The following is a 27,425-nucleotide window of genomic DNA, read 5'->3' as shown; positions in this document are numbered from 1 at the left end:
TTGCTGTTGAAAGTGTTGCATTGTTCTAATAACTGATTTTGTCTTTGAGACCAACTATCAGAAGAGATCAGAACTGCATCCAGAGGCGGTGTCTCCTCAGATGTATATATGTTATATATGTGTGTGATGCACTGGTTGGCTACAGAACATCCATGCTGGCGAAGCAGAGCCTTCCTGGAGCAAATCTTTGTGATATTGAATAGCATCCAATGCAATGAGTCAGGAGCCGTGGAAGCAATTTAAGCCAATTAATCCTTAGTGTTAAAACATATTTCAGTTGAATTTTTTATCTGACGTGTGTGTGGGAAACCGTGGGAGAAAGGAAGAAATTAGAAATGCACTAAATAATAGATGAGCATACATAGCCAAGATCTGCTTAATAAGTCCTCTTTATTATTCTAAATATTTAGTGCCAGATACTCAGCTGGAGTAAATGTCCTCAGTTGCATTGAAGTCAATGGAATTGTGCCAGCTGGGATTCGCTACGGATCTGACCCTTGATTTTGCTGCAGGAAGACAAGAACATTTGGGGAGGTGAACGATGGGGCAGCAAGGACTTTGCTGATGGTAACACCATTTTCAAAACAATAATAATAGGAAAAATAAGGAAGTCTACTATTCTTCTGACTTCCATAGTGAAATTAGAGGAACTTCTTGATGTTATTTCATTAGAAGTAAATTTTCCTCCAAGTATCTACACCCCCAGAACCTTGCATATACTAAGGAACACTGCACAGAGCCTCAGGTGTTACTCTTTCTCTTCTGTGGATGCCAGATTTTGTACCAGCATTTCTGCTGCCCTTACCTGAGAAATGTCACAGCAGCTGCACTGCGCTCACGTCAACTGGAGAAGCGGCCATAAATGCATTTGATTTTGGAAAGCTGTTTTGCACGCTGCAGCTGATTGTCCACCATGAGTAAAGCGTGCTGTAATTTAATGTGGCATCTTATTAAAATCCAATGTGTCATTTCATTTGGCTGCATTTTAGAAACGTATCAGCGAAGCAGATCCTGCAGCTAGCTAATTCCAGCATTGCTAAAAACCCCAAGCTTGTTATTTCCATAGTAAAGGAAAGGCGTTCTTCAGTACCGTAAAACATTGGGCTGCCCTGCTTGGAGCTCCCACGTTTATGCCTAAATCTCCCCAGTTCTGCAAGATTGGCTTTTTTAGGGGCTATCTTGGAGGACTGAAAATAACATCACAGACCGTGTTTGTTATATTCTTAATTGTTTTGACCATAGAATTAATTTTAAAGTCAAAAGGGGCACTGCTTTTTCATCACTCCCGGTCCGGAATATTCAGCATGTCACAGATGTTCATGAATAATGTCCATTTAGAGCTGTTGGCAGAGCGCGCCGGCGAGTTGGCGAGATGAATTAAATGTTGGGGGGATCTGACAGGCAGCACGCTGCTTTGTGATCATTCCAAAGTTCTAATAATCTCCCTCACCTTCCCTGCCTGCCGCTAATGAAAGAGAATAGGTGATTGCACCTCGGGCTATGTTCTGCGCCTAATGACTCCTCCAAAGGCAGATTTATGAAGAAAAAATTAACTTTGAATGAGGATTGAATTGGCCCTGACAGTCTGATAGACTGTGACACAGATTCTGTGGCAAAACAGACGTAGCCCTAATTGATTATCAATATTTTAAGCAAAGTGATGAAAATAAGCATTAAGTGATGAGAAAGGCAGTCTTAATACAGTAGGCAGTAACCGGGCTATGGGGAGCCTTCGGGGAGGCTGGCCTGCTTGCCATCCCTGCATTTTATCTGTCAGCTTTCACCTTTTGCTTCCCAGCACCCACTGTCCCTTTCCAGCCTGTTTTTCGCTCGCAGGTTTATGAGCAGAATGCTAATGGCCCGGCCAGGGGTGGATGCACTCCCCTCTCTGCTGAAGTTTGTTAATATTTAACCCGTCTTGACTTGGGATAACTTGGGCTGTTCTGCACTGTGCAGACCATAGATTTGAGAAGTTCCCTCTTTCTGCTGCGCTTTCCTGCAGCTCTGTACGGCTTACAAGTTGTGATGATGAGCAGAAGAGAGCAAGGGAATTGCCTGGATGGTGCCAAAGGATCTGTGCCTTCATGGACGGATGATTGTACCCAATGTTAGGACGAGGGTAAGAAGATATTTGGGTTTTGCATTTTGGATAGGTTTTTCTTGAGGCATAAACCTGCCAGAGTGGATGCAGGGCGTCCTTCCTAGGGAGAAATGAGAAGCTGAAAATGATAGGAGTCATAGACTTGTTGGGGCTGGAAAAGACAAAAAGACAGAAGAAACGGTGGAGAAGAACCTCCTGGTTACACCGAGGTGTGCTCAGTGCTGCTGCTGCATTCTGCTCCTGCCTGGGACAGTATGGCACAGATCAACTGCTGTGAATTCAGGATGGAGTTTTGGGGATGTCTGCTAGCTAACTTTACTTGTCAGCATATGAATATTTAGCAGAGAGCATTGCCGCGAGCCTCGATAAATTCGATGTACTAGAGAAAAATGGCATGTAAATTAAATAAGGCCTTGTAAATTAATAATGGATTGCTGTTGTATTTTTATATGTGAGCTGACTGAATATTTTATAAGTGCAAAAATGTTTGTGTTTAAAAAAACAGTGGAAGCCTTTCTGATCGGCATCGCGGGCTGCGCGGCTGTGCTCTGGGTGCAGCATCCTCGTGTCCCTTCTGAGTTTGCCTGCCGCTCTTCCCCCACATCGAATTGTACGGCACGCATTTAAACCAGTCTGAGGAGTTGGGAAAAGTTCACAGTTATGCTGGATACATTTTTTTTTTCCTGAAGTCTTGTGATCTGTAGATGGGGAGTGCTCTGACAAGATCAGCTCTTCTTTTTGTGTATTTTTTAGAAGTGAAGGCAATGACATCGCCGTGTGCTGCATGCTGCGGGATTGGTGAGCACCTTCAGTCTTTCCAACTGCGCTTCCCAAACGTTGCCTCTTGCTGCACGTTTCTCCTGCTGCCTGTGCTGAGCAGGGTGGGGGTCGTTTATAATAACATATAGAGGGTGTGCTGCCTCGTACCTGTGGCTTGTGAGATGTTTCAGGAAGAACTAACTGCAGCAGGCAGTCATGTCCACGCATTGAATCTTTACAAAGCATTGACAACCATTGGCTTTAGCTGCTCTGAAGTGGAGACATGCTGATGCCCATCATCTATTCAGAAGATGATCTATTTGCAAAGACCATTTGTTTCCTCTCCTCTTCTGTTTTCCTGGAAAAGCTGCTTGCTCATTTTGTTCCATCAGCTGTAGTCTCCGAAGAGATGGTTCCAACGTTTCCTGTCAGCGTAATGTCGTGCAGTCAGACTGTTTTAATGCAGACCCATTGATTTTTGCTGTGTTTTTGACATTGCTGTGGCCAGCTGAAGGTGGCCCTTGGTCCTGGAGCTGCTGGTGGGGAGCACAGCAGAGCAAGCAGCAGAGAGCTGAGGACTTAATAGGATGCTTAATTACACTTCTTGTCTACTAATAGGGGAAATGGTTTAAGGTATTTTAGGTTTTTTGTTTGAGTACGTGGCATTAAGCAAAGCAAAGCTTGAGGCTGTGTTGGTCACGCTGTGATTTAAACTGTTGACTGGTTTGGGCACAGACCATTGCCAGAGCACTGACATCTGGGGTTTGGACAGAGCCTCACCGTGGTGGTTTGACAGCTCGTTGGGTTTTTAATTTCTTTAATAGCCAAGAAGGTCCAGAGGAGAAAAAGATCACTGGAACTGTAGCTTTATCTGGGGCTGGATGAGCTCTTAGGTGCTGTCAGCTGGAGCACCTCTTCGTGTATTTCTTTTATATTTTAGAGAGCTCTGTGAGCAGTCAGATTTGTCGTGCTGGCTGTTCCCTGTGCAGGAGCGGCCTCAGCACTCCAGTTCTGGGATCAACCACACACAGACTGCTGCTCTCTGCAGTGCCTGAAAGGTGGTCACAGCGAGGTGGGGTTGGCCTCTGCTCCCAGCCAGCAGCCACCAGACAGGAGCTGATGGCACCAAGTTCCATCAGAGGAGGCTCAGGGCGAATATTAGGGAACAGTTCTTCTCAGAAGGAGTGGTTGGGCAGTGGCACGGCTGCCCAGGGAGCGGTGGGGTCACTGTCCCTGGAGGCGTTCAGAGCCATGGGGATGTGGCACATGGGGACATGGTTGGTCAGCATGGTGGGGTGGGCTGAAGTTGGGTCAGGGATCTCAGAGGTCTTTCTCAACCTGGGTGGTTCTGTGATACTATGCCACTGTGGTCTGCTTGGGTCAGTGAGCAGCTGCTGCTCCTCTGCAGGGGGGGCAGTGGTGCAGCAGAAGGGCTTTCTGCTCTTTCTGCTCCACGTACTGGCTCCTCTAACGTGGTGTGTTGGGCTGCACTTTGCAGCTCGTGGTGCTTTGGAACAAGGTGTAAGGCTCCTGTGCGGTGCTTTAGTCACCGCTTGACTTGATCAAAACAAGTGCTGCTTTTCCTGGTGCTTGGTGGGTGAGTAGTGATGGAGTATTCACAGGGCCTTTGGAGGGCTTTTGGCATGGAGTTCTTACAGCCACGAGTGGCCTTGCTGACCTGGTTTGGTCACGGTGGGCAGTGCCCATGACCTCGGAGCCTGGCTGCTCTGCAGATTGATGGGCTGAGTTGAATTGTCGTTAATGAGCAATTCAGTGCAGGAAATTGTCCTCATGGTACTTCCTAAATGGCTCCATTGTCCACATAATTAACTGGGAGGTGGAGGGACATCTCTGTTCCTGCCAGCCGAAGTTGTAGCTGCGTTACAAGGGTTGCACACGGGTAAGTTCAAGTTCACGTACACAAGGCAGAAATGCAGTCACAGAGCAGGAGCGTGTGTGTTTTAATACTTCTGCTTGGATAACCGTTGGGGTATCCAATGAATTGCTCCCGTGCTGCAGCAAATCAGTGAGGAAGAACAAAGTCGCATCGTGGAATAGATAAATCACATCTAGGCATGGTGGTTTATTGAATCTAAATTGTGCCCAGTTGGCCCAAGAGCGATATAAGCCATCCATCTTGTGCTGATAATGGAGGTTCTTGAAATCCACCTGATGTTTGCATTATTAAATTTCAGCCTAATGAGCTCTGCTAATACATATTGAAGGCAGTGGTGAGGAGCAGAACGGGAATCCGAGCGGGATAATTTGAAAGAAACATAAGCTGGGCATTTTACATGACTCAAGGGGTATATCTACAATTACGCATATAACCAAAATTGAATTTAGATGGAATTTCTATTATCCTTGTCCTTTTAGCAGGGAGAATAAAGTGTAAATGAAGTAAAAGTCTTTGGAGTTGCTAGCAGTTTGTTTTTATTACCTGATTTAATAGATCCTCGTAACGATCTTCACTGGCAGAAAAGTTTTAATATTTCATGGCTTTAAGTGTAGTCTGACTACGTATAAAGGCCCGTGAATGGAGGCAGTGTCAGTGCGGGTACCGACTGCTCGGTGGCACCGCTGTAAGCCATGTGTTGCAGGGAGCTGCTGCCTGTGGGGGACGGTGGGGCTGCACGGCCTCAGCCACTGCTGCTGAGCTGAGCTCTGCATCCCAACGTTGCTGTTGATGGGGCAGTGGGGCCGACTGCTTGCCAGCCTGAGCAAGCAATTGCTGCTCGTGCCGCAGTGCGCAGTGGGTTTGGTACATGTAGAGGCCGGCTCTGAACTCTGAATTCTGCTTCCTTCTTGTCTCTTTTTTATTGTGACACGGTGATACTTTTTAAAAGTTAATATTTCATCACATGTAATGCTATTAGAGACTTCTTCTCACTTAGTTCACTCATCAGGCAGTGAGATGGCAATAAAAGAGAATGGCTCCTTTGAGACATTAATGCTTTGGAATAAATGATGTGCTAGAACAGAAATTTAATTAATTTACAGAGTATATTGATAGTCCCTTGTTACTGTGCTGTATATTTTTAATCTTCTTTAACATCTGTAGTAGAGTGTTTGAAAACCCCTGCAGTTGAGCAACTAGTAGATAATTAAGTAATAAGCGGAGAGGTTTCTGGAGAGAAAGAGACTCTTTCTAAAGAATGCTGTCAGAACATGAATAAAGTACTGCTGCTGCGATCCGCAGTGAAGATGGTGCTCTGCATCACTTAATGCCAAGTAAGAGCTATTGGGCTCCGGTTTTGAACGCTCTCTGCATCCCTGAGAATCCTGCCTTGTTTCTGCCTTCTCCTCAGAAGAGGCCCTGTGGATTGCTCACCGCGGCAGCAAATCCTCCTCCAAATGCACTGCGTGGGCACAGGTGGGGTCAGGAGCAGCGCTTCAGCGCTCTGCTTACGAGCAGTGAGTGCTCAGATTGGTGCTGAAGTGTTATGACAGCAGAAATCACCCATGGCGCTGTTGCCATAACCGTAGCGCTAACTTGTAATAACGGACCCAAAGAACCAAATTCTGTTCTTTGAGGCACACCGACCTCATGGTGGGACCTGCAGAAACAGATCTGAAATGGGGTCTGTTTCCGTAGGAAACGTTTGGTGAGATGCATTAACCAATTACTGATATTTGTTATTGCGTTTCTTTTCTTTTTAGCTAAAGCAGATGAAGCCTTGAAGGCTAAAGAGAGAAGTGAAGAAGAAGCAAAGAAAAGAAAGGAAGAAGGTAATGCATTTTTTTCTTCAGTAACAGCCTGAAGCATGGTATGTCAAAGCCATTAAGAGATAGGTTCCGGTCGGGTTCTGTATTTCAAAACTCAGATGTTGTCTCTGTTACAAAATCATGCAATTAATTCCCTTTGTCTGTTACTTTTGGTAAATAGTTGAAGGATTTGTGTTGCATTATCAGGTTGTCCCAAAGGAGCAGCACAGCACACGCTGCGTGCTTCGGAAGCAGCCCAGCTTGGTGCCCCTGGCCGGGGATGGAGCAGCTGCCGTTGCTCTTCCAGCTCTGTGCTGACCCAGTGTAGTTTCAGTGCCTTCCTGAGGTGGCAGCTGGCGCTGAGTGATGTGCTGAGCACCCATGGGGCCCAAACTCGGGTCAATTCAGCACCATTTTGCTCAGACAAGGTTCCTGGTAATGGCGGGCATATTTTGTTCGTGACAGAGTTGTTGCTCTGCACAGGTTCAGGTAAAGTGCTCAGGTCTGACAGAGTATCTGGTAGCTGGAGCCCCTGCTGCACCTGGCAAAAAGGAAAATAGGGTGTAATTGCCTTTGAAAAATTGGAACTAATCAATTGCATTCTTTTCTGTGTTTGAAAGAGGTTGGAGGTGTTCGTGTTTAATAAACTTTTAGTTTAATGATGCTTAAAAAACGGTGAAATGGATGCTCAGCTTTTTTTCCCACTTCAAAGAACGTTGAGCAATCATTACATCTGAAGGATGTATTTTCTTTTATGTTAATTTTGTAATTATGTTATCTGGGATGCACTGTGAGAACTTATTACAATAGACACAGCGATGCTCCTGAATCCACGCGTGCCCCCACGGCAGCACTGCATTCCCACCCCACAGCAGTGCTTTCTGAGGGCTGCTGCTCATTAAAGCTAACGTGGGGATGATGTAGGATAACGGCTTCGTGGATACCTCAGCTTCAAAGCAGGAGGTTTATTGCTGCTGCTGTCCCACTCCGCAGGTGGCCCCTGCCTTTGAAGTCGGTGGTTTCACTTGTGCTACACCAGGAGCACACGGAGCTCCCAGTACAGCTGTGTATGCAGACACTTGTTTGTGAAGGAGCTCTTTTTGTCTGTAGGACATGGATGAGTCCAGAAAAGAGAGTCCCAAGCTGACAGTGACAGCACTGCGGCTCCAGGCTGCCCTGCTGCAGCTGAGCACTGGGAGTCCTCTTCTCCTTGGGAGCACACCTAAGATGGAATGCAAACTGGTTGCAAGGTGAAATAGTCTTCCTCTGATTTGTCTTGTGGAGACTGACAGCAAAGTGGTTGGGTGTAACTGAGTAAGATTTGGTTGTGATTTAGAAATCTATGATGACTTTCCATAGGGAGTACACACCAAACTGCCAGCTCTGTCTTTAAAAAGATTGCCTTGCACTCAAAAGGCATCATAGCATGCACTATATTAATTAATATTAAAATACTATAATGTATATGTTATACACATACTATATATATATACACACACACAGATGTATAAATAAAGCCCTGTAAAAATTGGTAGGAATTATCCAGCCCAACTCTGCTCTGCGCTGTAACAGTCTTGCAGCCTCTGTCTGTTGCACATTGCCTTTCGGTGGCTTTCTGGGAGGATTAGGTGGAGCAAGGTGACATGAATACGTGTTGGTAATCAGTCAGTAATGTAGGAAGTCAGGTGAATGAACTTCTCGTGTTCCCGTGCGGCTGTGTTCTAGTGGGAGAAGTCTCTGTCTTGTGCTGGCTCCAAATGGCTCAAAGTTCAAGTGATCTCTTATGTGCTTGCAAAATGGTCCTTGGAATGCTTCTAATTCCCATTTGATCATTTGAAGGGACTGTGGATGAGAAGAACTCTTTCCTGCTCGGAAAAGAAAACAGTGCTCAGAAGGGATGGAGGGAGAGATTCCTTCAGGTTTTTTTTTTTTTGCAGTTCCTAACTTCTTCCTAAGTTATTCCCCCAGAGATACAGAGAGCTGCACAGCAGTGCTCCCTTCCTGGGGTCCCAGCAGCCCAGTGCAGCTCTGAGTCCGTACGGTGAAATCTCTTTGGAACTGAGAAAAGCTGCCTGGTAGAATGTGATGTTTTACCTTAAAATACCCCACACCGGCTCTTCTGTCCTTGTGAAGGAAACCATAACATCTGTGAAGCCCTCAGCTCTCAGGGCTTCAAAGGCAGTGCTGAACATTTCAGCTCTGTGGAACAGTGTCTCCCCACAAGGAACAGCTAAAAATTTCCCTTGTGATTGTAAATATTTCATCCATGTCTACACAGTGATAATGTTGAGCTTACATGGAAAAGGTACTCTTTGGATTTGTGGCTGTAATTACTTTCATTCAAAATCAAAATATTCTAACGCTTTGGTTTGATTTGGGACTGTGAGATGCCAGAAGGTGAAGCTGAGTTAGATTTGAGTTCTCATGCACACTTGTGGTCAGTGAGAACACGAGTCGGGGAGAGGCACCGCGTCCATCCGTCAGTCCTCATCTGTGCTCCTCATCCATTGAGTCCTCCCCAGATCAGGAGGATGGTTTGTGCCCAGACAGAGGCAGGCTGGGGGCTCAGGGCTGCCTCCCAGCTGCAGCCCGAGGTGCCGAGGTCTCCTCTTGTGCACATCTGCAGCCTGTGTTTTGGAAAATGCCTGTGTGGTTTCCCATTGTGTCCATTGTGAGGGACTCGTGTGCTGGCAATTGTTTTGCCTGCAGTAGTTAGGAAGGCTGAGTATGGAAAGGCGAAGGGAAAAATGGTCAGTTAGGGAGGAAGGAACAATGGTAAGTTAGAGTGAAAGCAGGAGGACAATTTATTAATAAGCAACAGAAGAACTGTCCTGTGGTGCCTTTGAAAAAGTCGTGAGGCTGCTGTGTTGTTCTGAAATGAATAGAGATGTGTCCTGAAGAGAAGCTCACTGAACAAAGTCTATGAATTTGCCTGCGAGGCCGACTACTAATTAAGAACAAAATGTTTTATTTTCAGTGGAAAATAAATAGCTTATTAAACTGTTTAACAAGTGTGTCGGTATACCAAGCCCATGGAAGCATCCCGTGCCACATGATCCCAACACAGCGTGGGGAGCAGCAGTTCTGTGTGGTTCCATTTCTATGCTGGGTGTGCTTTGCAGGCAGTAGGTTTCATTCTGTTTTGTTTTCTGCTTTGCAGAGATCAATTTTCTGTATTTTTGGTAAATTCATTTCTATTGCAGAAGTGGAAAAAAAAAAGTGAAAAATTACGTGTGTGTGATCGTTGAATTCACACAGTGGTTTTGTTTTGGGCTCAATTGATCCCAGTGATTCTCTGCCTGAGAATCCTTCCTATTACAGGTGTCATCATCCCTGGCCCTGTGGGTGGAAATCTCATTGATGAAGTGGTACGGATCCTGCAGGGATGGGTCAGTTACAGCTGCCCTGCAGTGGGGAGGTGCTGCCTGCTGGCCCTTACTCTGTCTGCTCAAGCTAGAGTTGCCTCAAATATCCCCAGATTCATCAACAAAGCGTTGGTTTTTTTAAATGAAACCAAAATTACTATTTCTCCTGATCTAGCATCCCAGAATTCTGCACTCTATCCTTTAACATGCCGCTCTGCAATGCAAACACATGGGGCTGCCAGCACACCTGCAGCAGCCGCCAGCTCTGCTATGGAGCCGCGGGAAGCACCGCCACGTGCAGACCAGCAGCTGTTCCTCTGCTCATAACGCTGCCTCTGCAGCCCCACCCCATCATGAGGGTGTCCCAACATCACTTTTATTATAATTTTATTGCCAAATCAGGTGTGAGATTAGATGTTGGATGTTACATGTAATCTGCTCAGAAATCAAATTATGTGACCTCCAAGCCCACCGCCGCACCCTCCCGCTGCTTTGCTGCTCAATATGCAGCGTTCTGCTGTCATGAATACAAATAGAGGACAAATTAGAATCTACAGACAGCTGACCCGAGCTCCAGATTAGAGGCTGGGGGCTTGTGCTGCTTTCAGTGCTTTAATTACCATAGTCCCTATAGCCAGTTGAAGGACACGCGCAAAAATCATTTTTGTGACAAAAAAGCAAAGAAAGAAAGGGAAAGGCTCCCTCCTTCTCATTTGAATTTTTCAGTTTGATTGCATTTGCACTTCCATTGGAGCTATGCTAATTCGCTGCATGAAATTAGGTCTATTAATAAAGAATGCACTACTTTTGCAAGAGTATTTTCAACGGAGGACTTTTTCTTTTTCTGCTTTGTTTTTGCTTCCTTGCTTCTGTTTGGGGCTGTCTGAACACAGCACCGGGGCCTTGAGGGCTTTTCCTGCCCAGCCCATTCAGGGAACCGAGATGAGATGAGAGCAGCGCAGTGGGAGGGACACACATCCCTGGAGCAGTCATCCCAACACATGGCACCGCATCCCTGCACAGCTTTGGGATCATCTGTCTGAGGGCAGCGTGCAGAACAGTATTCAGAAGATGCCCATGTGAAACACAGGTGCCACGGAACACGTTCTGCAATTGCAAGGAGAGAGAGGCCCTGCAAGGTGCTGAGAACGAGCCCAGGTTTTATACCATGCAGCTGAACGAGGTTTGTTCCTTTAGAATCAATCCGTAAGTCAGTGTGGCTGTGCTGCCTGCTCTGGGGCTGGTGCTATCCCCGCGCCTTCAGTCCCCCATTTGCATTTTGTGTTTCTCATGCGTGCTGGCCCAGTGTTGAATTGATTAGTTATGCCTAGCTAGTAAGCAGGGAAACATTTTTATATACTCTGGGGAAATAAATTTGGCAGAAAATCAGCATGAGTAGATTTAATTATCACTCGGAGACCTTTCCCTTTTCTGGCTTAGTGATCCTGAAACTCTGTGTTTCACTGAAATCTGTGTGGACGCTAAGCTTCGCTTCCCAATTTGTTCCTCCGCGCAATGATAAGCCAAGCAATTACTGGTTTATTGATTTTTCATCACGGCAAATTTAAAGTTGATTTTTTCCTGAAAAGGCAGGGGTGATTAAGTGTTTCCCCTCGGTTTAGTACAAGAGAGCTGTGTGGCAGAATCTAATATCCTGAGGTCAACCTCCGCAGGCAGATAATACGGTGTCTCGGCCACGTGTTAAGGAGAGGAATCGGGGCTACAAATGTGATAGGATATATGTGGAGACAGTTTAATTTGCTCCATTTATATGAACAAGTCATGTGGCACATGCTTGGAAAACATCATTTTGAATGGGCTTGGAAATGAAGCCCACGTGGGTGGAAGAACAGGGAATGCAAACAGGAGAGGCATTAGAGCACTCCGTGCTAGGAGGGAATTGTCTTTAAACGCAAATGAAACAAATCTTCCGTGCTTAATTGACAGATGTTACTGCAATGTTTGTGCAGCTGTAGTGTCACCTATATTGCAGGTTGAACCTGGTGTGAAAAAATAAGTTATATTCTTTGGGTCTGAGAACGATGGGGGTTGTGTCTGAGCATTGCACGGCAGTCCTGGTGCGGCTGCTTTGGAACACGTGGGCTGATAGCTTTTACATCAGAATGGGAAAGTGGTGCTTCCCACAGCAGTTGTTTTGCTCTTTTCTAAGTGGGCTTTTAAAGCTCACCCCTCTCCCAACTGCTTTTGGGATTTATCTCAGGGACGAGGAGTTCCTTATGCTCATCTTCAACCTGTTAGATGTGAGTTCTGGCAGAGCCAGTGTGCTGCACGGATGGGTTTCCCCATACAAGGCCATGTGTGGAGCACCCTGCTTCACTCTGCCTTCCTTTTGGTGACAGCCAGAAGCTGCACCTCGGTGCCAGTGGTATTACTAACACCATCTGAATGTGCTACAGAAAGATTTGATTGCATGAGGTCAGGCCGTCGTGCTGTAATAAGTTAAAGTGCTTTACTCACTGATAGAGAAATATATTAAGATGCCCTTAAGTTCATTAGTTATTGCCTTAGGTCATAGTTGACGTCCAGTAAATTTTACTGAAGTTCATTGTTATGGCAGTGGACTGAGCTGTCTCCGTGTCACTCAGTGTAGAGGCCAAGAAAGAAGCCCCCCCCCGCCTCCAGCTGGGTGCCTGCCTGCCCCTGCATGGCTCGGGCTATGGCACACTGGGCTTGTGGAAGTGCTGAGCTTGCTCTTGTGGCACAGCTGTAGAATGGTGCAGGATGTGATTCTGGAAAGCGAGCAACTGAAAGCTTGCAAAAATTCAGTAGAGCACATCAGGAAGAACATCCAAATGTGAACGAAGTGTATAAAGGATAACGTTGCTGCGTGGACGCAGGCCTCCTTATCGCCATCTCACACAGCAGAGCTGTGCTCTCAGTGACAACCTGCACTCTGCACGTGTGCAGTTTTGAGGAAAGCTTTGTTGAAAAGCTTTGTTTTTTACCCTTTACTAAATGTGTTTAAATTAGTAGGAATTGCTCTGACCAGCAGTAAGGCATAACTTGCAGATAGCTCTCTTGTTTTCAGAAGTATATTAGTGGTGGTTCCAGAAATGGCCAAGAACGTAGCATGTAAGCATAGTTTTTTACCATAAGTCACAGAATCCTCATAGATCCACAGCATGGTTGGGTCAGCAGAGCCCTCACAGCCCCCAGCCCTCCGTGCCCAACCCCGAGCATCTGCCACACTTGTGCCTTCCTGGAGTGAACTCACCGCTGCTCTTCTGCAGCGTTATGAACATACATACTTCATCTGGAAGGAGCAATGTTTTGTTTTAATCCTTGAGTTTGCATATGAATAGTCCAAGATTTGGCTTTATTGCACGCATTAGCTGGAAAGCTGTGGAGCAGAGCACTGCACAAAGGCTGTGTGTGATGGCTGCAGAGAAATTGCAGCACACCTTTATTTGAAGGAAAATGGATTAAAACCAACAACTTCCCTTATATCATCTGTGGAAGTGTCTTGTTTTTCTTCTCTATTAAAACGCAAAGCAGCATTTGTCTGTTTTCATATGCATTTATGGAAGGAAAAGATCAGGTGGATTTTCTTCTGGCTTGAAGCCCATTAACATGTGGGATCCATTAAGGTTTAGGATGTGTCTGAATATTAAAATTACTTTGCAGCTGGTATCTGAGGCATTTCAGTGAATAAAGCAGGTGTAATTAGCGTTTTATTTATACATCTGTGAAGATGAAGAGCTCCATGAGATGATGATGATTCAAAGGTGAAACCCCAACTGACAAAGTTGTTTCCTTTCCCTCCTGTCCTCCAAAAGAAAAATGCTCTGCTCCCTATTATGGGTGTATCATCAGCATCATGTTAAAAAATAGCTATTTCAAACCCCTTCAGAGGTATATTTTTAGATGAAGAATTGCCACCAGAGTTCTGTTCCATGGCTGCCCTGGAAGGGGTGGTTGGGTTGGGGTTGGGCCTGTAGAAAGATTTGGCCTTTAGGTGCTTCCATTCTACGAGTGGAAATACAGACGAAGTCGTGCTCTCTCTCTTGGGGTGATTTAATTCTTTTATAAATGAAAAGTCTGGAAATTGTCTTCAAAGTTTAAGACAGACGAAAAATAAAAATGGCTTCAGTATTTCATTAACGTTGCCTATTTTACCATCGTCTTTATGGCATTTATTTGTGCTAAAGGATAAGTCTGAGACAAGCATCAGTTAAGGTAATGGGATTGTAAAGCAATCACATAATTAGTTATCTGACTTCAATCATTTACAACAAATTTATAGCTACCTATCGAAAAGCTGCTTCTGGAAGGGAAGATAAACAAGGGCAGCAGACGGAGCGCAGGGCAACGGGCTTCTCCATTCCTGTTTACTTATTTTCTCCATTTAAAAGAAAACAAACGAAAACCAAAAACCACACAAACACAGCTCCCCCCTCCAAAAAACGCAACACAAAAACCCACAGAATTCTCCAGAACTATAAAGCGTAATTATTTATCCCTTAAATATTTCATTTAAATTCTGAGGTTTGGTCTTTAAATTTCCATTAATTTTCACTGTTTGCTCTGTTGAGGTTTTCATTTGTCAAAATTGTTAGCTCTTGGGTATTAGTTACGCAAATATTGATGTGTAGCTTTGGCCTGTTCACTATCAATTGAAATCAGGAAATCAATAGACTTAATAGCTCCTCATTACCCAGTTGATGCATTTGCAGGGCTGAGCCGAGCACTGTCAGTGAGCAATCAATTCGGTCACCAGCTCTTACACGGTCACCGCCGGGATGGGCTCCGTGCTGCTGGCTGTGTGCTGGGGCACCATGGCACCACACGGCTCCTGCATGCTGGGGAACACTGAGGTGGCTGCACAACCTGTGTACCCTGAAGGTTCCTCCTCTGGTGGCTGTGGCATTTAGAGTGGTTTCAGTGTAGGTACAAGCCCTTTCCCTGGCTGCCAGCAGTAGTGAAACCTGCAGTATAGCCGGGGCGTCTGCAATGCCAGCTGGGGACCTCAGACCCACGTGGCACTTCCAGGAGAATCCGCTTGGATTTACCAGGTGGAAAATGATGCAATCGTGTACTAGTTTGTCCAGTTGTAAGTTGTAAAATGTTAAAGTGAATCTAAGTGAAAGGTAGGCAGCCTTGCAAAGGTGGAGTGGATTTTGGGAGAGAGGCGTTCCTTTGCATTTAATACATCTTAGTAATGTGCAGGATGTGTTGTGACGGGCAGGATGGGTGGTGCCCTGTTGGTGCAATGCAATTCTATGATGAGCACACAACAGCTGCTTCCCATGTCCTCTGTGTCCATACTGTGTATGGATGGGGTCTGAGCAGATCCTGCACGAGTCCCGTGCTGCCCTGGATCTTCAGAAGAGCCTTTGGGAAACGGAAACCTACTGGCATGGTAAGGGATGGATGCTTCCCAAGTGTGGTGGGCAGTCCGAGATCACTGAGCTATCCGGTGATGTAGCGATAAGGACCTTCTAGATTTGAACTGCAGTCACACAGAAACATCCACGTTTGGTCCAAGTCCACGTGCACATCCTTGCACTGCATCTAAAAGTGCATCTAAAAGTGCCAAAGTTCAAAGCACTGAGCAGCAAAGTGTTTGCTGGTGAATAATTTTTAGTCTACATTACTTTTCACTGGTGTTATTGTAAGAAAGTTGTGTCATTCACTTTAAGTATTTTTCTTCCCTGGAAATAAGTTATTAAAATCAAAGAAAAAAATCCAGACACTCGGTAAACATGTAACATGAGTGAAATACAGCCTAACTTAATGATATTTAAGATGATATACATAATTATAGCAGAAAGGTCAGGGTAGGTGGCAGTTTTCCCAAGTATATGGAGTGTCAGAAAAATCCCCAAAGTGTATGTTTTAATTGAGTTATGTTTGCTTTCCTTCGTGTTGAAGCATTAAGGCATTACCCCATTCCTGGGCTGCGCTCCTATAATTTCATGTGGCAAATTTCCCAGCTCTGCATTTTGACAGTGAAACCACACCATGCGTATGCTCCTTCCAGGAATGAAATACAACTTTGTGTTTGTCTCCAAATCATCCAAATCATCGCTTTCTTTTTCATTTTAAACAAAAATATATTTGATGTACAGGAAAATAAATTTTACAAGGGCGAAGATGAAGTGAATGCTATTTCTGAAGTGTGAGAGATCTGTGAAAAAACGCAGCGAGCCCAACAGCTGCAACAGAAAGAAGGGAGAAGAGGATGGAGGAGAGCCAGTGAGACACAGGCAGACTGCATGGGGTGGGGTGGCCCCGTGGGAGCAGCACTGGGGGCTGTGGGTCCCCAGCTCCTCCCTCAGCACACCCTGCAGTGCTGTTGCCCACTTAAGTTTGGTGTTCATGGGCCGAGTGCAGCTTAAAGCAGCAGTGCCAACAGAAACAGAGTGCTGGGCAGGAGCCTTCCAGCTTTCCTCGGCACCAAGGCCTCTTACCAACAGGAGAGGGACCCACAGGGCTCTGTAATGGGATGTGGGGAAAGTGACTTCGCTACACCTGTTCCCCAGAGGGAGGAGATGTATATTAGAATTGTTTTCTCCAATAGCAGTTGGAAGAAAATAGGTTTTTCCATTTTTTGCAGAAATTGAGGGGAAAACACAGAATTAAGAATTGTGACCTTTAAGTGAATTATTGCAAATTTTCTGTAGGATCTCTGCTTCAGTCTGCATTGCTTCATCTCGGACAGCCTTTCCTTAGCAGGAGCCAGTAACTCACTTCTCATTACTCAGTGTGCAGATCTGTACTGTTGCTATCCAGACCTCATTTTAGAGCGTTGTCAGGAACTTCTGCCCAGGCTGCTGTGGGGCTCACCAGGCACTGAAGGGCCACAGCAGTTGGTGCCTTTGTCTGTGACAGCACTGTGCGGTGGGTGCACATCGGCCTTGGCAGGACGCGAAGAAGAGAGCAGAGACAGAGGTACAGTGGGCATCAGGTGGGGGGAGCTTGAAAGCAGAGCGTGCTCCTCAGCGTGATCGATTTTATCTGGTGCCTTCTGTACCCCAACACAGCTCCATCTTTCATTCAGCCACTTACTTTGTATTCGGTGTTTGAGGGTAACCAGGGTGGTTCTCACTCCTGTGCGCTTCCCCTGATGTGTTGCTGAGGATCAATACGTGCACTGGGATATGAGCGTGGCGGTCACTGCAGCAGCCGGCAGCGCTGCGCAGCGCTGGGAGCTGCTCCAGCACAGAGCTCGGAGCACAGCTTGTGCTGCCACTGCTGGTGGTACGTTCTGCTGGGCAGGGCCCGGCTCTGCTCCCTTGGTGCCTGCAGTGGGGGGTGGTGGGTGTGGAAATAGTTTTATTTGTCTGAAAGCCTTCGAGAGACTCGGATAAGTTCAATATAGACAAATTGTTACATATTAAACGTATGCGTAATATATCCACTCGTTAGTTTGTACATACAATACAGAGGTTATTTGGGATACAGATACATAAAAGATAGAAGAACCCAGTAATTGCCTTTAAGATCAGAGCACAAAGCATTACCTTGGATTTTACAAGGCCAGCGAGCAACAAAAGAGCAGTAATTTATGAGCTCAGCGTAAAAGAATAGCATAATTGCATTAAAAATTAATGCTAATGAACACTAAAATGGGGAAGGTGGTTATGATGAAAGTTTGTATTCATCTTCCCTGGTTTGAATGATGGCTAGTGGCTTGATTAATGGCTTAATTTCTATCAATTAGCAGGGAAAAATCTCCTACGAGACAAGGGTAAATTGAGCATCGAATTACATATCTTGCTTTTGTGTGCTGAGAAAAGAGAGCTGCGTGCCTCCGACGTGGGCTGCAGAGTGACAAACGCAGTGTGCCCTGCACTGTGCTGTGGAGGCTCTGGCTGCAGGGGCTCGGGTGGGGGCACTGGTTGCACTGCCTGCCCCACTGCCTGCCCCCACACCCTGCGCAGCACTGCTGCCTGCCCCTGCACAAGCCCACCTCAGCTCTTCCCTGGGTGCTTGTGAATGCCTGAGGAGGCTGCAGAGTTCAAGTGGGCATGGGAAATGGGGGGGAGGTGAATGTGCATGTGGGGCGTAGAGCAGAAATCAAGAGGTGTTCTCATGTTGCCTATTTCTGGATTCCTCATTGTCGTCTGTTAGATTTTACCCCTGGTATTTCTGTTATTCTAAAGAGAGATGTTACTGTGCAAACTTGTTTCAGAATACTATGAAAGGTAGATTATGTGGTTATAATATATGAAAGCAGTGTAATGTAAGCACTCATACTTACAGTTGGACGTGAAGAACACAAATTAGCCATAAAACCTCTCCCTGGATGCAGCAGCACAGCGTGGAGCCTTGTTTGGGGATGCTGCCACTTTGGGGGGAGCCGTGGGTAAAGCCAGGGGATGGGGATCATTCTCTGCAGTGGTGCTGTTTGCTCTGCTGTCTGTTGGGGTCTTCTTTCTGTCAAGTCATGAGAAAAAGAACAAAATAAATTGCAACTTTTCTGCTGGAATGGCCTATCGGTAAGGAATGGCACAACGATCCCAAGCGCAGTAGTTAGCTGGCTTTGCTCACAGTAGCACAGTAGAATGACTTGCTGGGCAATGAGGTAGTATTGATTTCTTTTTTGTCTGTAGCCTCTCAGCTTTCTGACTCCATTATTCTTGATTTTACTGTGAAATACATATCCTTTCTACTGACATCTGACAAACAACACATGGAAGTCATTTTATCTACCAATAATGTGTTTGTCAAAAAATATCACGCACTAATGGGTTATGCTTCCTCCAGTCCATTTTCCCAAGGTAATGTCACTGATGTAATTCTCAACATTTAGTGATTTTTGCCCTTAATAATTTGTCATCCCCACTGGTCTGTGTAAGACTCAGGCAGTACGCAGTGACAGGCCAAGAGCAGCTGATCCCAAATCCATGCTCCTGCCTGCATTGCTGACCCCCAGTTCCAGTACTGTGACTACGAAGTGCTCCCGAGCTGGAGCACCCTGGTGAATGAGAATTTCCTCTCTCTAGCAGGGCATTGGTCTGTTTATTTTTATACTACCTATGGGATCTTTAGAAATCTTTTTTAAAATAGAATTCCTCAGCAGCAGGCCAACAGAGCTTTTAAACACGGGCTGAAATAAAAGCGTGCAGTGAAAAGAAGGACTGAAGATTCAGTTGTCGCTGCAGTCAGACATAGAGGTATCTATGAGATTAACTGAGCTGGGAATCTGAAGAAGCAGAAAATGAAACGGGCAGTGAAGTAACTACTCTTTTTGGTCAGATGTATTGTAATGAGCAGGCAGTACAGAAGTGATCACTTAGCTTGCAATGAAAACACAGGGCAAGGCTCATTGCTGTGGGCATCCACAGCTGAAGCCAAACTGCCCTCGATACCAGCAGAAGCAGTTGTGCTACTTCATGCACATTGGGCTCCCCAGAGGTATCGGCTCCAGCCACAAATCCTCACCTGCAGGAAGTTCTCGTGCCATAAATCGAGCAGTTATACTGCAAGGACTTCTCTCAAAATTTTTACATTAACATCTTGAACGTTGTCATGCATTGAACAGCAGTGCCAACTCACTGTTGTTATTTTTACTAAAGGAGAAAGGTTTTGTGTCTTCTTTGTAACGGAATTTCGTAGGCTGCATTGCAAGCAGTATATGCTCTGGTAAAATACATTGAGTGCATTGCTTAGGTACAGCATTTATTGCAAGCTTACAGTAATGTATACTGACACTACACCTTCTTTTTGTAGACCAAGCCACCCTGGTGGAGCAAGTGAAACGAGTGAAAGAAATTGAAGCTATTGAAAGTGACTCCTTTGTTCCACAGACATTCAGATCAAGTAAAGAAGTCAAAAAGGTAAGTTTGCAATGTCCTTTCTTGGTGTGTAATCCCTTCCAAGTCAGGTGGGAGCTACGCCATGAATACAGTTTCCATTGATGAAGGAGCATCAGAGCTGACATTCCTAAATGCCACCACTGGAATCAGCTTTTGGACAAGGACTCTCCTATGTTGCTGTGGAGGACTCTCCTATATTGCTGTGTGGGTGAAAGAAGGATACGTTTAAGCATGCAACAATGTCCATGAAATGCAGCTGTTCTGACAGTGTAACTATGCTGCACAACTCTGATTTTCAAAAAGCCTTTTAAAATCATATACAGTCATGAAGATTTTTTGGAAGTAGAAGAATTAAAATGCAAAAGTGATCACACATTTACATTGCAGTTAAAGGTAGAGATTAGTATTTTTAATTCTGCTTAGCTGAAACCAGAGTTCAAGCCCATATTTATTCACTGGAACAAAACGGCATTGTTTTCAGACAGCTTTCGGAAACCTAATGTGAGACGTCCGCATTTCAGAACTTTATCTGCATTTTGGCTGCCAACTCTTCTACAAACTCAGACACTGCTTTTGGAAGCACGCAAACAAAGGGTTGCTTCAGTTTTTCCATCCGACAACAAAGTGTTTTGAATCACTGCTGTTTGTTTCCCTGAGAACATGCATTTTCTTTTCAGAAATACCCAACAAGTTCACAGTGCTTCTTCAGAGAGCGATCCCACAACCAAAGCTCTCCCATTGCCTTCGGCAGTACCTTCTTCCACTTCGTGTGTTTGTGAGTCCGTGCCCAATCCGTGCATGCTGAGAAGCATCCACAGGAGGACCTTTCTGTGGGCATGTGCTGCAGTTCAAAGAAGGCTGAATGCTCAGCTAAGATACTGTCGTGTTTGGGAGTCCACAGATGAAATACTCAGTGTGTTTCTTTCTTTTTAGTCAGTAGAGCCTCCCGAACTAAAATACGAACCTGTAACTGTAGGAGCAGGATCTGTCGAAGCATCTGCCCCTGAAAAAGAAACAGTACCTGCCAATATTCCTACTGCCATCAAATACCAGGATGATAATTCCTTAGCACATCCAAATGTAAGTGTGTTGATATTTCTCTTTTAGAACAATGTGGCCCGTTGAATGTGGCCAGGTTCACGTGCCCTAATAACTGCCATGCCCTGTCATCAAATAGTCTGTGGTCTGAAGAGTGTTTATCAATGGGCCACTCACTGGCTCAAAACTACTTTCCTTGCGTAATGCAACAGAGGAATTACAAATGAGGAGCTTCCTTTGGCTAAAAGACAAATGAATACAAGTGAAATATTTTTGTTTTGTATTTTAACTTGAACTTTAACTGCTGTTTTTTTTTAAGAATTAGGAAGTTAAAAATGATTTGCCATAAGCAAACTAATGCAAGTTCCAAATAATGGATATGGCTAACAACAATGCGAGACCACCAACAAATTCACTATTTTAGGGGGGAGACTGAAGTTAGACCATGTTGGCTTTCAAATTATTGGAGTGTCAACCTTGACTTCTGTATTTATGTCACTATTTTAACACCAGTATGTAGCTGGGCTTCTTTTCTTAGCACTGACATTGCATGTATGTATTTCAACACGTTATAACAAATTGAAGTTGTGCCTACTGTTGTTCTTCTCTCCTTCATCCCTCAGCTGTTTATTGAGAAGGCAGAAGCAGAAGAGAAGTGGTTCCAGAGGCTGATTGCTATGCGGCAGGAAAGGCTGATGGGCAGTCCAGTGGCCTGAGCAAACTGCTGCAACCACTGTGTATGAGTTCTTTGTGAGCGCTATGGAATCCTACCATTAAATTGTTGTATTTTTCTCTTTTGAGAGGATTTTAATAGTCAGTAGGAGTTGTACAGAGAATAAATATTTCATCTGAATACACAAGAACGTTCCATCCTGCGTTTTTTCCCTAGCTCATTGCTGGGTTACTTGGGTTGCTGAGAAGGGAAGGCTATCATAGCAGTGTAATTTGCTTTTTTTTAATACTGGATTCCCCTTGGGTGCAGACTTGACAGCCCAAGGAGATGTAATTTTATACTTCCCAATCCTCCAAAAATATATAACCATGTAGCAGTTTAAAGATAAATGAAAAAAAATAAGACTGTCAAAGAAAGTTCAGATTTACCAATGCTGAGACAGTTGGAGTACAAATGATACCACCCTGGGCCATTAGATCTTTTGCAGCCGAAGAAGGATTCAGGGCAAATTATATTGCTGTTATCTCTTCTTCCTTCCACTCAGCGTTACGGGAGCAGCGTTTGAATCCTGAACATCTGTGGGCAGTCTTGTTGCCAAGAGGCCATCTGAATTGATGTGCTCGCCTGCCTGCCCCTCACCTCCTACCTTGCTTTTGGTGGTCTTGAGTGGAAAGAAATGCTGTTTCAAATTTTCTTGAGTGCCTACCCACTGCTGTCAGCATCCTGGGGTTTATTTAAGGAAAAACGATGTTATTCTTTTAAATAAACATGTTACATTTTCAGCAGTTGTCAATAGCTGTATTTCCTATGCAACTTCAAGCATATTAAAATGATTGATAAGCAGTAAAAGACAGTTTTCTCTGCATTCTTAATGGGAAATAATATAAAGATTGTGTCTATTGATGCAGACCTTTGTCGAAAAGAATAATGGCATGCCTATTTCTGTGCAGAGAGGCTGTTCTCAGTGTCTGAAGTTTCCATTTGTCCAAGCGTGTCTTTAAAATAATGAAAGATTAGTCAAATGTGACCATATCAAAATTCTCCCTTAAATATATTTACAAAATATATATATATATCTGTCCATCATCTAACTAAATATGAGAGAGAAATGAAATATGGACATATTTATTTTGAGGTGCCTAGCAGATCTGTGAAAAAACTATTATATTGATAGGAGACTAAAATAAGCCTGCAACTTCTGGTCATAAATATCTCATGGGAAATTACCTACATCAGCTCTCCTTTGTGAATGAAGAAATTCATAAGGTTTGTGTGTTTTTTTTTTTCTTAAGTTTGCTATTCCTAATTGGAGGGGAAAAGATTCTGGAAATGTACTTTGGTCATCTTATTTTTGTTTAGATCATTGATGTAATGGGAAAATGTATTAAATTTGCATTTAGCACGTTTTCAGTTTTTCATTATGAGCAGTGTGGGTTTTACTTGGTCCCACATTAAATGGGCTGTTTGTCTGCAAGAAAAATTGGGAAAAAAAATGTTTCCCTTGTTTCATTTCAGCATTTTCAAGTAGCAAATATTCGTTATTGTCCTTTTTCGTAATCACCTCCTGCATGTCTTTTATAGTAAATAAACACTGTTTGATCTCCATAGAAGGTGCAGGATTAAATTCCTCTTTTTCACAGATTATGTTGGATAATTCTGGTATTTTTATTTGATGCAAAATCATTCTTATTTCATTTGCATCCCTGATAGGTTATTAAGAAAATTCTACAAAGCAGTCGAAGTGAGCAAGGCTTAGTGGTAGTAATGAGGTTTAGCTTCTAATCAATCAATAACTTCGTTTGTCCAGCAGGTCCATACTGAAGGAGAATTGTGACTAGATCTGGAAGGAAAAAGCATTCAGATCCTCTGAGATAAGAAGAAAGGTTGAAGATTAAGTCCTGTACTGAGGTATGCCAAATGTAATTTGGACGCTGAGCAAGTCACTGTCAAGTTGATTTCTATCACCTTCTGCCCCCATCCCAACTCCTATCTTGAACATTCGTTATGCATACTTGACGTTTATGAAGTTGTTGGTGCTGGGAGAAGGGCTTGGCAGGACTGGGTTTTTAACTAGAAGTCGTCTGTTACAAATTAGCAAGCGTCCTATTCTTGTTAGGAACCTGCACATTCACACAGCACAGATGTTTAAAGCTGTCTAAACCAAGTCTGTGACGCTCAAGTGTGTCATTAACAAAGGTAAGATTTCACTTGGAGTTTATTATCAATCTTAGCAATGCCAGGTGTTGTATCTTGCAAGTGAGTTTGAATCACACCATGGATCCCTTGTTGCATACAGTGAAGCTGGATGTTCCAACGCTGACCCCTGTGATGTCGGTGCCCTGCTGCAGGATTTGTTTGCAGTCAGTGTCGGTGCTTTCCAAAGCTGAGTCCTACCAAAGAGGTGCTGGATCAGTGCTCTGCCCTCAGAACCCGCTGTTGCTGATTTTACAGCTTAAACTTTCAGCAAAAATAGGAGCTGTTCCACCGAGTTTGCTCCTGTAAAGTAAAGGTTGCATAAGGCCAGTCTGTAGGGGTATAAGTGTAACTGTTTACTACAGCACTCTTGATTCCAGTTGTGTAAACTCTCTATTTCCTTATTTTGCTTTTACTTGAATAGCATCCTGTGATAAATTATTCATTTTCCTGTCAAAGGTAGACAGATATTTGAGCATCAGAAATGAAGTATGGAAGAGGGCAGCAACATTACAAATCAACTCGATTCTATACCCAGTGTTGCAGGACTAAACATAATTTTGAAAAACCTACTGCTTAAAATTACTTTACAAGCTTTAGACGTATTTTCAAAGGGTTGTACCCAAATACATGTGCACTCCATAAGCTCCACATGTGGGGCATTTTTGCTTGAGGAAAACATAAATGTATTACCTAATGGGATAGCCAGATACAATTTTTATTAAGTGCGTCATAACACAGACATGCAACTCATCTTAATGTGCACAGATTAATCACCGTGGTCCTGGAAAAATGCACTGCTGTCTTTCAACCCACGTGTTTCCTGAGCCAGAGAAAAAAATCATACCTTCCTACAGTAATCCTGCTTTCTTAGCGTCTTTGCTTCTGAGGTTTTCCAATGTAAACCATTGCAATTTATGACTCTTGTCTATTAAGACTGTATTTCTTCTCGCCATATTTTCCACTTTATTCCATCCTCCTGGTGAACGTGAATGGATTCCCAATTAGAAAGGGAAAGAAGCGGTTGTTTGTTAGTTACCCAACTAAACCTGGGACTGTTGGGTGCACTGTGTAGTCCTTAGAGACATCTGTGCTAAGGTTTTGTCATTCAGGACTTGTGGCAGTGTGTCTCAGACACAACTGGTTGCAACACAAAGTTCTTCGTAGTACCAAACTACCTTAAATCTGACTTAGACAAACCATGTGTAGGAGTGAAAAGATAATGCTGTAACTTGATCTATTCCGACTTCTGGTAGTCAGCAAAGACCTCTACCCCTAGAAATTACATTAGCAAACTCATTTCACTTAGCCTGCCGAACAGCCACTATCAATTAAAATCAAGCCAGGCTGATTTTGATTTGATAACTTTCAGGTAAAATGTTCACTAGCCCTTGAGTCATCCAGCATGTCCACAACTATTTTTTTTAAATTATGATAATTCCTTGAAAATCAGCTGTGTTTACTTTTAAATTGTGGTTACAGTATTTTAGAAAGATTTCTGTAGCTCTGACAACACTGCTGGCCAGATCAAATTTTGCTACTTCTGCTACCTCTCAGGTATGAACAGGACTGAGTGATCCTGAAGGCTGTTCTTCCATCAGTAACCCAAAACCAACCTTCCCGATGATCACAGTTTTCCATTTGTCATGTTACCAGAAGGAAGTTATTTTTAGCAGAGATCCTTGAACTCTAGAAACCTGTTTTAGAAGAGATCAGCTCGAACCCATGACTTAATCCACCTATGCCACAAGGCTGCAGTGACTTCAAATTGTAGCAGTAATAATAAGCAATGCTACAAGTAACAGTACTCCAAAATTTAAGCTATTCACCATTTGTAATTTTGACTGAGTGCTTCATTTGCTATTTTTTTTTTCCTGATTGTTCCCTGCCCTCTTTGTCTTACTGCTTTGCTGAGACCTAGGGAAAAAATAGAGGTGGCTGGGCCAGATTGTATGATGCTGGGGAGCAAGACTTAGGCTCTGAGTCACTCTGGAATTGCCACTCCAGGACAAGATGTACTATGATGACTCCTTCTGGAAGGAAACAGGAGTTGAAGCTTAGCCCAGAGAGGGGCAGAGGGAGTTCAGCTCCCCACAACAGGGCAGAACTGCATTTCACTGCTAGCTGGGCTCCCACTCAGCAAGGTTTGTGTGCTTTGCAAGCTGAAAATTATTTTTCTAGTGTGATTTAAATCCAGGTAAAAATGAAAATCACTACTTGGCTATTGGTTTTGCTTCTTTAGAAATGCATTATGTATTAGGACTGCACGGCATAGTCTTACAGTGGTGACATGAGGAGCATCTCAGCCCTTGGGCACATTTTGGAGTGCAGTATTCTGAAAATGCTGCAGCTTGAAGGTGCTTTCTCATGCTTCTGAGCTGCTGCTGTGAGAGCCTCATTCCCACTAGATGTCTCTGCAGCCCCAGAGCAGCTGTCGCACGACCCACGGTGGCCATATAAATAAGATGCATATGGCCATATAAAGAAGAGCACACAAACTGTGTTTGCCTGTTTGTTTCCTACCTGCAGCTGCAGTTAGGGTAAGCAGACAGCAGTTTACCTCATCACTTGCTGGTGCCTTAGAACGTAAATCTTGTCAAACAAAAAATACCCATCAAACAGGTAAAATCCTCTGTATTTTGTGAATTCCCTGGGTGACCGTGCAGGAAGAAGCAGTGTGTTCACCCCGTCCCTTGCCAGCACAAAGCACTGACCTGGGCCGGGCAGTGAGCGCTGCCGGGGGCACAGCACGGCTGTCCCCATCCTCTGGGCTGCCACTGCTCACATCTGCTGCCTGCAGCGGCTGCGTCCCCGTTACAGACCTGAAAGGAAGACATAAACAAGTCTCATTAATTATTATTAGTGGAAGCTGAACACAGCTAACATTTGTTAAAATGTCGAATGTGGTTTTGGATACCTTTTTGGTGAATTTCAGAGTGTTTTTCTGTAGGCTATGGGCGTATTATTTCAGTATTCATACCAGTTACAGAGCTGGGTGACTATGTGAATTGATGATACATTTAAATAAAATATTAATGTAAATGTTATTACATGTCTACCGCTAGTTGCTTGTAGTAGAATGATGCTTTTATCTGACACTTACCAACAATTTATAACAAACTGCCTTTGCAAAATACTCTGCATCAGGCTGACGTTAGGGATGGAATGCAATCAGTTTTTAACAACGCTATCAAAAGGCTTCCACTAAAAATACACTCCAGTCTCTGGAAATGGCAGTGCATCTTTAAGCCCACCCATAAAAGGACTTAACTGTAAAAATGTAAGAAGTCAGGATTCCTCATTTATGCCAATACATTTTAAATTTAAATAGTAACTGCTGATCCTTACAAAACGGGCCGGGGATTGAGCTCTGATTGTCTGAGTCCTCTCAAATTACCTTCAACCTTGCTTCTGACATTGCTGGGCAGCGCAGGGCAGGCTGCAGCACAGAACGGATCCGAGCCCCAAGTGATCTGCTGCCAGGCTCTTTCCAAAATAGTTCAGAAAAAGGACCTATTTTTAATATACTCTGCTATTCTCAATAGCTAGAAAAGCAGAACTAACACTTTTTGGAAGTTAGGGGCTGCAGCAAATGTAATTAAGAAGTAATTGTGCAATAAAAGCTGCCATTCTCTCTTCAGAACTGATTAAAACCCTTCCTTGCTATTAAAACCGACAGTTAATACTCATGTTACTTGTGAAGGCAGTCATACACTGTGATCGTTTCTGAACTGGATTAACTTGATGTTGTGATAACGTGCATTTAATAGCCTTGTTTTCTATGGGACTCATTTAAATATGGCTTTAAT

General features: G+C 44.1%; 1 protein-coding gene across 12 annotated transcripts in view; it reads left to right on the top strand.

Moving 5' to 3' along the window:
• Positions 1-26,663, top strand: part of RSRC1 (arginine and serine rich coiled-coil 1) — a 117,578-nt gene extending 90,915 nt beyond the window's left edge. For 4 of the 12 annotated variants that reach the window (XM_046898531.1, XM_046898524.1, XM_040706139.2 and 1 more), the window contains 4 exons: positions 6,521-6,589; positions 19,627-19,733; positions 20,646-20,792; positions 21,374-21,610. In XM_046898531.1, the coding sequence (XP_046754487.1) occupies positions 6,521-6,589; positions 19,627-19,733; positions 20,646-20,792; positions 21,374-21,466 (416 nt within the window). In that variant the 3' untranslated portion in view covers positions 21,467-21,610. Of the gene's footprint in view, positions 1-6,520; positions 6,590-19,626; positions 19,734-20,645; positions 20,793-21,373; positions 21,611-21,967; positions 22,206-23,230 lie in introns of those variants that run through there. The other 8 variants (XM_046898527.1, XM_046898521.1, XM_046898526.1 and 5 more) reach the window with 5 other exon arrangements.
• Positions 26,664-27,425: the final 762 nt, after the last annotated feature.

Source organism: Gallus gallus, chromosome 9, assembly GCF_016699485.2.
Source record: "Gallus gallus isolate bGalGal1 chromosome 9, bGalGal1.mat.broiler.GRCg7b, whole genome shotgun sequence".
NCBI classification, from domain to species: Eukaryota; Metazoa; Chordata; class Aves; order Galliformes; family Phasianidae; genus Gallus; species Gallus gallus.
The sequence above is the reverse complement of the archived record's forward strand: the minus strand, read 5'-3'. Positions and strand labels throughout refer to the sequence as shown.